This window comes from Erinaceus europaeus, chromosome 9 (assembly GCF_950295315.1).
Source record: "Erinaceus europaeus chromosome 9, mEriEur2.1, whole genome shotgun sequence".
NCBI lineage: Eukaryota > Metazoa > Chordata > Mammalia > Eulipotyphla > Erinaceidae > Erinaceus > Erinaceus europaeus.
Window position 1 is genome coordinate 63352059 of NC_080170.1, and position 12558 is coordinate 63364616.

General features: G+C 35.2%; 1 protein-coding gene across 2 annotated transcripts in view; it reads right to left on the minus strand.

The window, feature by feature from the left end:
• Positions 1-12558, minus strand: part of CLINT1 (clathrin interactor 1) — a 59050-nt gene that overhangs the window by 16047 nt on the left and 30445 nt on the right. For both annotated transcript variants that reach the window (XM_007535600.3, XM_007535601.3), the window contains exons 4-8: positions 10910-11018; positions 9794-9958; positions 7319-7496; positions 4796-5042; positions 1643-1712 (exon numbers count right to left, since the gene is read on the minus strand). In XM_007535600.3, coding sequence (XP_007535662.2) covers positions 1643-1712; positions 4796-5042; positions 7319-7496; positions 9794-9958; positions 10910-11018 — 769 coding nt within the window. The remainder of the gene's footprint in view (positions 1-1642; positions 1713-4795; positions 5043-7318; positions 7497-9793; positions 9959-10909; positions 11019-12558) is intronic.

Sequence of the window (12558 nt, forward strand, 5' to 3'; positions counted from 1 at the left end):
TTTTTAAAATTTTTTTTATATTTATTTATTCCATTATGTTGCCATTGTTTTATTGTTGTAATTATTATTATTGTTGTTATTGATGTCATCACTGCCGGATAGGACAGAGAGAAATGGAGAGAGGAAGGGAAGACAGAGAGGGGGAGAGAAAGACAGACACCTGCAGACCTGCTTCACCGCCTGTGAAGCGACTCCCCTGCAGGTGGGGAGCTGGGGGCTCGAACCGGGATCCTTGTGCCGGTCCTTGCGCTTTGTGCCACCTGCACTTAACCTGCTGCGCTACCGCCCAACTCCAACATTCAATTCTTTTTAAAAGAATATTAATATAAAAATAAACTTGAAGGAAATGTGGACTTCATTAAGACTGTTTCAATCATTATGTCTATGTTAATTAGTGATTTTTACTTAATCAGTCAATTCTATGCTTGCACTAGAGAAGAAAAACCACTCAGGTTTCTTGACAAGCAAAGGAAACATGTATTTAATAATTCTCTATTCAAAGCAATTTTGGTATTACTGAAGAAAGAAGTTACACCTATTCATCTGACCTCCTTAGTTAATTCTTCTCTGATTGCTCCATTAAACTTTCCATAGATGCATGAAAGAGGTTCTTTAATAATTCATGCCAGAAAGTCCAAAAACAGTTGATATCCTGTAGCAGTATGTCTATATTCTGTGACTTCATGGTTAACTATCAGTACTATAGTTAAAAATCTTAAGCATACAAAAAGACAGCCATATACACTGTCAAACAGCTAATGTAGCTGTTTGTAACCTTGAGTATGATGGTTCAATAGAGTTTAGAGAATAATTTTATGAAGTTTTAGTTACAGAAGTAAAAAAAAAACTGGGGGTGGATGCAAATAAGGAATTTCACAAACAAGCCTCAACTATGATTACTCTCAGCCTGAGAATTTTATAGAACCCTAGAAGAAGCTGTATTTTTAAAAACTGTTTCAAACTGCAGGACAGGAAGGAGATTATTAGATCCCTATAATCATAAACTGCAGCCTAAAATACTATTTTTTTGAAATCATTTTACAGAGAATTCCACAAAATCTAGCATAATTGTAACTGAGAAATATTGGCAAATGAATTATTCTTTTATTCAGGTCTTTAAAAAGGCCAGGTAGGTACAGCTGCATTGACTGACCCTTCCTCCAAGGCATTCTGCATGTGTGACTAGGTAACTATGTGTGGCTCTTTGATTATAGGATTACTTCCTCCCATGAGGGCAAGAACTCTTGTTTTATACAGAAACATTATAATGCAAGCATCCAGATCAATATCTGTTTCAAAAAATAATTTGCTAAATAAATGAATGTAAAGTTTCAGTGAACTCTAGACATGGCCAGTATCTAAAGAATTAGAATTAAGGAATGACAGTAAATTGAGAGTTAAAATGGACAGAACAATGTATTTTGCATACACAGAAAGCAAAAAACTCCAAGTAGTGCTAAGAGATGATACTATTTTACTGGTTATAGGCTAAAACATCTCTTTATTGTTTTAAGCCGTTAAAAGTGCCCCTCAATAATTATCACAAATCATTGCATTATTCATATTAAAAATACTGTAAAAAATGTTTTCATTAGTCTAAAACAAAGATTACCAAAAAGAAAAAGTCATTGTGAAAGTTTACCTGCTGATTGGCTGTTGCCATCAAAGAGATCAACCAGATCACCAGACGTCTTGCTGCTAGGCACTGAGGTCTGAAAACACATAGAACTAATGAGTCTAGAACAAGTATCTAAAAGCTGCTCTACATAGCTTAGCTTCCCAATTCAGATATAATGACTTGTAATTATCTTAATAAAAGCAGTTGTTTTGGGGGAGAGACAAAGAAGGGGGAGAAAGAGAGTGATGGGAAAGGGAAGGGAGGACAGAGAGAAAACACCTTGAACACTTAAAGATGTTCTGTATTTTTATAGTCTATTTCTTGCACTGTGAAAGTTTTTTTTTTTCCTTCCAGAGTTATCACTGGGGCTTGGTGCCTGCACTACAGAACCCACTGCTTCTGGAGGCTATTTTTTCCCTTTTGTTGACCTTTTTATTTATTGTTGTTATTGCTGTCATTGTTGTTGGTTAGGACAGAGAGAAATCGAGAAAGGAGGGGAAGACAGAAAGGGAGAGGGAAAAGATAGACACCTGCAGACCTGTTTCACTGCTTGTGAAGTGACAACTGCCCCCCCTCAGGTGGGGAGCCAGGTTCGAACCGTGATCTTTATGCCAGTCCTTGCTCTTCACACCATGTGCACTTAACCCTCTGTGCTACCACCCCCTACCCCCATGAATGTCTTAATATCTATGTTCCCTTTTCCCTAATTCATTTCTTTTCTTACTACATTTCACTGTGAAAAACAAACTTTCCAGACCCCACACACAAACCTTAATGATATGAATTACAATCACTTGAACAGCATAAAAAAATATGTATGCCCCAACTTCATCACAACATACGTCCATAGTAGGCTCTTGGACTGTAAAATCTTACAAAACATAACACATTCTAAGAGTCACAGTAGTGAAGGTCAGGATACAAGCCAGTTCTAATATAAATTTCAGCAACACATACACTGCTTTTATACCATGTAAGTGAGTATGATTCTGTTTTTATTGTCCCCAGGGGCTTCTTTCCTGTTTCCGGGGAGGTTTTTTTTTGGGGGGGGTGGTGGTGGTGGTGGTGGTGGTCCCTTTAAACTTTAGACAGAGATGGAGAGAAAGTGAGAGGAGAGATATCACAACACTGCTCCATTGTTTATGGAGTTTTCTGTTGGGCTATGTATCATGCTCACATATGGTATTGAAGGCTCAAACCCAGGTCTCTGAAAACTGGTGAAGTATGCACACAAGTAAGTAAGTTATCTCTTGGTCCTTATAATTCTATATTGTTGATTCACCTTGAAATCTAGTATTTTATGATTTCCAAAACTCAACTGTTGGGTTGGAGATATACACTTCTCTAGTTCTATGCACCTGTCATACATGCCACATATGTGCCATATATACACAGCAAAATACAGGAGCATTGCTAAGCAACAGGTGCAACAGGTAGGGCCATTTGAGCTTTTAAAATCAATTGAGCAACTTTTTAATAACTTTGCCCATCGCTTTTAAAATCAATTGAGCAACTTTTTAATAACTTTGCCCATCTAGACATTTCTTTATAGTTAAAAAAAAGAAAAAAATACACTAGAAACATAAAATATTTATGACAAGTGACATATACCAACCTGTGCTTAAAACTCATAATTATAGAAATTATGTAGTTCAAATGGTTTTATACCGGCAACCTTAATTTCTGTAGTATGTCAGTCATCATATGTGTGAATTTTTTTTATCATGTAATTGGTAGACTCTACCAGATTCTGTACAAATGTTAGTGAAAGCTAACTGATCCACAGCAAGAAAACAATAAGGTATCTCTACAATTTACCTATAAAGATGAATTATAATTGTAAGGTTTTTGTCAAAACTTTAAAAAGCACAGTATGGATGAAATTATGTACTGACCCAGAAGGTATGTAGTCAAAGTGTGCACAATCTTCATTCTTGTCATTAAACAAGACTAGCTCTAATTCTTAGTCACCTACAATTTATAGGATATATTAAAAAAATGTTTTCCCTAGCTTCTAGCTATTCCTCCCATCCCCCCCCCCCCTTTTTACTTAGTTTGATAGGACAGAGAGGAACTGAGAGTGGAGGGGGAGACACAGAGACACCTATAGCACTGTTAACCGCTTGTGAAATTTACCTCTGCAAGCAGGGACTGTGATCTTGAACCTGGGTCCTTGTTCACTCAACCAGGTGCACCAACATCTCGCACTTGCTTTTAGCTATTTCTGATGCAGAGTAAACACTACTGGGTGTAACAAGACTAACAGTTCAGTCATTAGAGCTAGTTTTCCTCTTTGACAGATTTTTGTTAAAAGACTACCTCATAGCCAGTATCTAGTATGTGGTTTCCATTTCTAGGGTGAATAAAAAGATAAATGGGGGCTAGGTGGTAGTGTAGTGGGCTAAGCACACATGGCGTAAAGTGCAAGGACCAATGTAAATTCCTTTTCGAGCCTCCAGCTCCCCACCTGCAGGGGGTTGCTTTGCAAGCAGTGAAGCAGGTCTGCAGTTGTCTTTCTTTCTACCTCTTTGTCTCACCATCTCTCTCAATTTCTCTGTCCTATCCAACAACAACTATGGCAACAATAGCAATAACGACAAAACAAGGGCAACAACAAGGGCAACCAAAAGGGAAAATTAGCCTCCAGGAGAAGTGGATTCGTAGTGCTGGCACCAAGCCCCAGCGATAACCCTGGAGGCAAATAAATAAATAAAGAATTTACATGAGGCACTGTTGCTGATGTGTAGTGACCACCAGGCAAATAAGCCTCCCTCATATTAAGTAAGGCCATTACTCAAATATATTATCTACTAAGGCTCCCCTGTCATTTTTTACAACTTGCAAATACTCTAATTTTTTTTTGGTGAATCCTGTGCTTGGTACTTGGTAACCAGCAGTGGTGTCTAGGAGGAGACAGATGCACTACATTCTAATTCATAACCTTTCTCAAATGAACCAAGAGTGTCATTTCTACTTTCACAGAAAGTACACAATCATTCAGGAACTGGACAGGTTTCTTCTCCAGAGATTTCTTATTATTAATGATTGAGTAATACATGTCAGATGATCTATAATTAATATTACTGCCCAGAAATGCCTAAGCCTTTTAATGCAGTAATTTCAAAAGTAATTTGTAAGAACAGAACCATGTAGACAGGTATACTTGTGCTATCCCACCTTGACTGAAGACTGAGGTGTGTGAGTTGACGCATTATGGTCTGGACTTGCTTTGTCCCCTGTGTAATGTGCTGCCGCTCCAAGATCAATGGTTTTAGAGGGGTTTGCTGTGCGCTTGTGTCTTGTGGTGGTGGTCTCAGTGGCCTGTGTGATGTGGATGTGCTTTGTCGTCACAGTCTCTTCTTCATCTTTGAATTCACCTTTGGGAGATCTGCCTCTTCTTGCTTTCTTTTCCTCATCGCTGTCACTAGAGAATATTAAAAATGAAGCAAAATAATAAGTCTAGGGATCATTTTTAAAAGGAGTCCTTGGTGGTTCAAGCTAAAGAATTTCAAATGCAGTCGCTCCAAAATTCTATATGACTATGTGACAGGGATCAACAGAATGTTAGTCAAGCTATCTGAATAATGATGTATGTGTTGGGTGGGAAAGGGGGGACTTGGCAAATTCCTAAGGTGGGTCTAAAACACTGCTACAAAAAGCATTTATATAAATATGTACACATAAAAATTGTCTGAAATAATTCAAGTTCTTATTAGATCTAAGGATTAATTAAAAAGTATACAGACTACCACGTCAAAATCAGCTGATGAAATTGAGACTCAAACATCTGTATTTGATAAACACTTTCTTGAAATGTATTGTGTACATAAAAGATTGTGCAGTTCTATTTATACTGGGTTGTCAGAAACATGTTATTTTTGCATAGAAAAAAAGAAAAAAACACATTATGACTTTTCTGACAACCCATTATGACAATTCTGTAATCAGCTTTCAGTCCTCCTTCCCCCAGAGCACTGTTCAGCTCTGGTTTATTGTGGTGTGGGAAATTGAACCTGGGGCCTTCAAAGCCTCAAAAATTAAAGTCTTTCTGTATAACTATTATGCTCTCTCTCCAGCCTGATCAGCTTTCATATACCTAACACAATAGTGCAAATTCAATGGGTACTTTTAATTATTATTCTATCTGAATTCAAATGATGACATTCTCACCTGTAAATATAAGAAATATGAATTATGTTCCAATTTACCATGGTATCAGAAAGATACTTTTATATAAGAACTGCTTTACAGAAAAAAAAAATTTATTTAAAATTTTTTTTATTATCTTTATTTATTGGATACAGATAGTCAGAAATGGAAAGGGGAGAGAGAGAGAAAGAGAGCGAGCGAAACCTGCAGTCTTGCTTCATCACTTGTTTTATTGTTGTAGCTATTATTGTTGCTTTTGATGTCATCATTGTTGGATAGGACAGAGAAAAATGGAGAGAGGAGGAGATGACAGAGAGGGACCGCAGCAAGGATCCTGGTTCAAGCCCCTGGCTTCCCACCTGCAGGGGAGTCGCTTCATAGGTGGTGAAGCAGGTCTGCAGGAGTCTATCTTTCTTTCCCCTTCTCTGTCATCTCCTCCTCTCTCCATTTATTCTACTTCTGAAATACAAGGGTGTAAGTCTTACTACAGGTTACCTACTATAGGGCCAAATGACAAAAGACCTTGTGAAACTTGCTATGTAAATTAAGAGCTATACACACTTGCACTTTCAATTGGCAGAAACACTGGTCCATAGCTGTAATAGTAGATAGGAACAAAAAATGAATGCTGAAAAGTTCCAAGTATTGTTTTATGCAGAACTATTATACAAATCCCCTAACAGAGTCAAGAAGCTAGTTCAACTCTACTGAACAGAAACTGTATGCATAAGTTTACAGGTTCAATCCCTGGCATATTAAGAAAAAAAACAACAACAATTTTTTTCTAGTCCAAAAATTTCACTGTTTTTCTTTCCCTGGTATATCCTGGCACAGAATCCTAATGTAGTCACTCAAAGACTTAAACTTCAAATTATTTTTGTTCAAATTTCTGCCTAATTGTAAATTAAGCTGTGATTATATTTACTGGGAAGACTTTTTCCCAACAGACAGCCTGAATATATAGGAAATATAACATCAGAAATTAAGAAATAAAAGTGTCTGTGTGGGAAAGCATGTTAATACTAAAATGCAAAATACATTTGACCTAGCATCTTAAAACAACTGCAGAGTATCTGCAAAACTGGTAACAAAAGATACTAAACTAGAACAATACAGAGCAGATTAGTATCCCCGTGCAACAATGACATACAAAGTCATAAACTGTTCTGTATATTTGCAGAGTATTTTTATGCTAGTGGAGATGTTGAACAATTCGCTAACAGTATTAAACACATGTCAAGCATATCACATAGTAAACCCAAGCACAAATGGTACATTGTTAAAAATAGTATGTCAATATTCATGATCAGTTTATTAATAAAATCGTAATAATGCATGGTGTTAATAACAGGAAAAAAGCATGTGACCATATGTGGGGTGTTACAAAGCTACTCCGTGTAATATAATCACAAATTTTTGTGTGCCTAAAAGTGCTCTAGTAAAATCTACTTTAAAAAAAAAGAAATCCTGAATGTCAGAAAAAATACCAGAAACCCAGCTGTGTAAGTTTAATGCCCTGTCCGAGAGACCCAGGAAACAAAGTGTTAATACCTGCATCTCTCTGGAGAGTCTTCTCTATCTTTCCTCCGGAACTTGCTGATGGTGTCGTCAATTGTGCTCCCAATTTTATCACTCAGTTCACCTAATTTATCACTGAATGGAAAAGCACTCTTGTTTTTATCCCATTCCTCATCCCACTTTGATTTGGGTTCAGGATCATATCTTTCACCTATGTAAAGTATTAAAAAGAGAAGCAATTCTAAGTACATTAAAATCAAAAGGTGTCTACAGTCCTTGTTTCCGAAGCCTTCCTTATAATAAAATAATTTTTAAAGGAAAACAGAAAGCTCCTACAGTGCTGACTCAACACAATTACAGCAAGGCACAGCATGTAGTGCCAGTCATTAAGTGGCAGGAATGCAGATTCAAAAGCTTTTGTTTATAAAAACTTATACAACCTTAATGCATAGCGCAGCATTATCATAAGTTCTGAAAGGATGCTTCTGAAAGTAGAGGAAAACACAAAAACTGGCATAATCCTATATAAGCAGAAGTGAAATGGAAATAATTTTGATTTTACTAGAGTTATTTAACAAATATTTCATTCCTGCCTCTTAATTTTTTTTTCTTAATAAGAAAAGCACTGGACAGCAACTCTCTTTAAAAACAAGCTGTAGGGGAGTCAGGCAGTAGCGCAGCGGGTTAAATGCACATGGCGCAAAGTCCGGCGTATGGATCCCCGGCTCCCCACCTGCAGGGGAATTGCTTCACAGGCGGTGAAGCAGGTCTGCAGGTGTCTTTCTCTCTGCTTCTCTGTCTTCCCCATCTCTCTCCATTTCTCTCTGGCCTATCCAACAACGATGACATCAATAATAACAACAACAACAACGAAAAACAAGTGCAACAAAAGGGAAAATAAATAAATATAAAAAAATAAATAAAACAAACAAAAAACCTAACTGTATATAGTAAATGTTACTCTGGTTGCTACATGTCCTTAAATGCTATAAAGATTTTTCACTGTAATCATTTTGTGTCAAACTAAAACATGTAAATCAATGGACTTTATCATACAGGAAAACATCTTTTAATTACTATAAAAAGAACAGAGTATTCTAATTGCCCCAAACTAAATAGACTAGAATCATGAAATATGCTCAAAAGTTCAGAATGGTGATAATGTGTTCAAAGATCAAGTTCAAATATATGCTGGACTAGGCAAAGCCTAGGGAGTCTCTGTGAATTAAAAGAATGAAGAGAACAGATCATGGGAGCAAACAAAAATCCACAAATGTTAAGATTTAAAAGTCTGTGATGTTGGGAGGCTTAAAAAAGAAGAACTACAGACACTAGAAAGACTCCTTATTTCCAGGTCCAAACTGAAAGGCAAGAAGAGTGGGAAGTGCAGAGAAGTGCTGAGGGTTAAAACAAACAAAACTGAAAATTAAAGTAGGTTGTAGAGGAAAGGGAATAAATAAGATATAATAAAACAATCAAAAGGTATTTTTAGCCCACATATATGATGATATATATACCATCTGAAAGTTGAATAAACCAATTTTCCAAATTCCCATCTAAAACTGTAAAGTTAAAATTTTCTCTAAGCATTTAATAATTTTTTTAAATATGTTCATTAAATCTGAAAGGGACTATCAACTAAAAGATACCATGACAAATGAAGTTTACTAGATAAAATTTAAAGCCAGGGTAACTATGTAAGAATGAATGGTTTTCCAACAATGTGTATGTCCACTTTGATTATAATTTGATAAAATTGAATTTGAAGATAAATTTACATGATAAATTAAAGTAGATACAAACTGAACTAATTAGTATGGAGACTATACTAAATTGATACGTCATTATTTGACATAAAGATGAAAAATATATGAAATAGTTAAAGTTGATTATAATAACATGTTCTGTCAAAAGGAGGGTCATAAACAAGTAGAAAAAGGAAATGAATTACAAATAGCAATTTCTACTCAAAAACACATTAAACTGCTACTGCTATAAGCTAAATAACAAAAATAACTACCGAGGCAAATAATAATTAAAAAAAAAAAACCCTCCATGTTCTCTTAACAAAATCTTAAAATTTTATTTTTATGATTTATGAGAAATGTCCTTGTATAATTTAAAAACTATGTTTTATGTGATCTCAGTATAATCCAAGTATAAACAAATTCAGATACTGGATCTGGGATTAGAGAACCCCAATATGCAGCTGCTAAGGTACACTGCATTGGCCATCTGTATACATACAAAATAACCAGGGGATTTTTAGGGCTTTCAATGAGTCCACAGGGAGATGTTGGAAAACAGAGCTCTTATTTTCTGTACATGTTGCAAGTGATCAATATTTTTAGGAAAACTATTACTACACTAAAAATAAACATGAATGACAAATTTATTAAATGTGTTAGGAACAATAAAATGGCACTCCTTAAAGCATTTGATCTCTGGTATTTCAGTGATTCTTAAAATATAGCCAAGAAGTTAAAAACTGAAGTGTTTAATACTCACTATATCTGAATCCTCCAACACTGTCTGAGGAAACCCCAACATATTTATCTTTGTTCTTTTTTGCTTTCTTTCGTTCTTCACGAAGTCTGTCATCATCCTGGGCAAATTCAACCAATTCTTTCACCTTTTGGCGAATGTTTATACCTTGATCTTTGCCATGCTCATCTGTAGTATGAAGGGAGAAATAAAACCTTCAGAATTCAGCTACTATATATCAAATCCTTAGACACAAAAGAGATTTGAAAGTTCCACTGTTGGTTCTATGGGGGCAGAACCAATATCAATATTTAAATAATAGAGATAAAACTGTTTTAGTGACTTGTTAGTTTTTACCAGTAAATTCTAAGTCTTTAGATACAATTTTGACTTATTCTAAGAACACGTAAAGATGAACCAAAAACAGATAGTGGTGTTATGCAAGATTAATGAAAAACCCACTACAAAGATGACCACATGAAATGAACTTGTAACTATAAGTGTTATTTTTCTAAAATATCTTATCAAAGTAAAATAAAAATTACTTTTAACATTTTAATGAAAAAAAAAAAAAGCTCCCAAACTCCTTAGTTTCCCTTATACAAATCTGGAGACACTAATTATCAGGATTTAGTATAGCCGAAAAACTGAATTTTTAAAGTGCTTTCAACTAGGACAGGCTACAAAATGAAATGTGGTTCATTCTATAGCCTCTTTCACATTCAAAACACACTCTGGCCTTGCTGCCTTTGCACAGTAAATATTATTTGGTGGGAGGAAGAAAAAAAAAAACACCCAGCTTCAAACAGATGTGTGTGTTTTGGAGCTCTAACCTTTTCTTCCCATATGATTAAAGCTATTCCTTTATGGACACCACAGGGGACCAGTCTCCAGTGCATATTTTAATATAAACCCGAATACTCATGTTGTGTTGGTTCTGTTGTTATTAGCCAGTCTTTTCTGCAAGTTCTTGTCTTCACTAATTAATACTCTAGGGCCCCACGTCTTGGATTCTGCACTCGTCACACAACCAGCAACAGTCACATTCTAATTAGAGCAGAGAAGCTTCTAAGCTGGTTCAGGTGACTGACAACTCCAACTACTGTATTAATTTGCTTATAAGGTTTTTCTATTGCTCACCTACAAAGTGGTAATTTTCCAGGGATCGCAAATCATAAATGTGTTCTCTGGCACTTGTAACAACACGCTCTGATCCATTCCTTATGAGGTAAGCTAGGAGCAGCAATGACTGTAAAGATACAAAGCACCAAATGATTAAATTAAATAAATTCTGGTAGAGCTTTGGTAAATGGTTAAAAAAAAATTCCAACATTAGCAAATGAATAATCATTGGGTGGGTGGGGGAGTTTCTTTATCGTGGATTGCACTTTAAATTCAGAGTCTAAAAACTATGCTGTCAATTTGAAGTCCCTCTTATATCAAGCATAGTACATAATTCTACTATCTATTGGGTATCACATGCCAAAGGAGTAGAAGATAAATTGTTTTTTTAAAACATATTTATTTTGCCTTTTGTTGCCTTTGTTGAGATAAATACTTTTAAAAGCACAGTAAGCTTTTAGAAAGCTGGCTGTTTTTACTTTTCATCGAGGCAATATGGAACTGTGAAAAGTGAGAAACATCAGTTTACAGAGAACAACTGTTTAGTAATTATATGGCCCCATAGCATATTCCCCAGATAAAATGTAATTCTGTCTTGAGTAATCTGCCTTTTTTATTTCAAAAACTTGTTAACAACAAAAAAGAGAAAAAAATTTATGGGGCTTCTTTGGAAATGACAAAAATTAAATATTCTATCATAAGATAGTGACAACACTTGTATAACAAACCACAGAATTACATATTCTAAACTTGTGTGGAAAAAAACAACAACAAAAAAAACCCCTCATACCCAAGAATTTTTGTTTTATAATAATTATTTTTTGGCAACAGGGGTAGACCTAGGGTGTCATAAATATGAAGTGCGCATTCTAACACTAAAATGCATACTCAAAGCATTAATTTTTCAAATCTAATTAAAATATTAATTTACAGAAATTTCAACTCTTTCATCACAATTACTGTATAAACTGCAGGAATAAGAGTGAATGCTTAAAAAAAGCATAAAAAACACAAAAATAAAGAAAGCATTGTTGTTCTATCCTGAAAATCAGAAGTGTTGCTTTCAAAGTTTTAAATATGAATGTTACATACCATTTTCATTTTCAATAAAATTACTTTATTTGTAATGAAAGAGAGGCAGAGAGAGAGAGAGAGAGAGAGATATCAAAGCACTGCTTAGCTCTGGTTTATGGTATTGGTAAAGACTGAACCTGGGACCTCAGAACCTCAGGCGTGAAAATCTTTTGCATGACCATTATGCTGTCTTCCCAGTTTGTTATATCCCATTTTGGAAAGTGTACAAAAACATACTCTATTAACAAAAATTATGATGGGGATGAAAGAACAGATGTCATACAATAGCTGTTATGTAAATTCATAGAGAGATGAATGATATAAATTTTAGAATTTTAATGTTATATTATCTCTAGTATTTTGTAAACCAACATACATTTTAGTTCAGAATACTGTTACAAATTAAACACATTTTGAGCTGGGCAAGCAGCAAATCAGATTAAGCGCACACAGTAAATTAAGCACATTTTTGGGAGGACATGCAGATATATTTTTAAATTATTTACTTATTTACAAAAAAGAACCAGAGTATCACTCTGATTACATGTATTGCCATGGATCAAACTCAAGACCCCATGCTTGATGGTCTAACA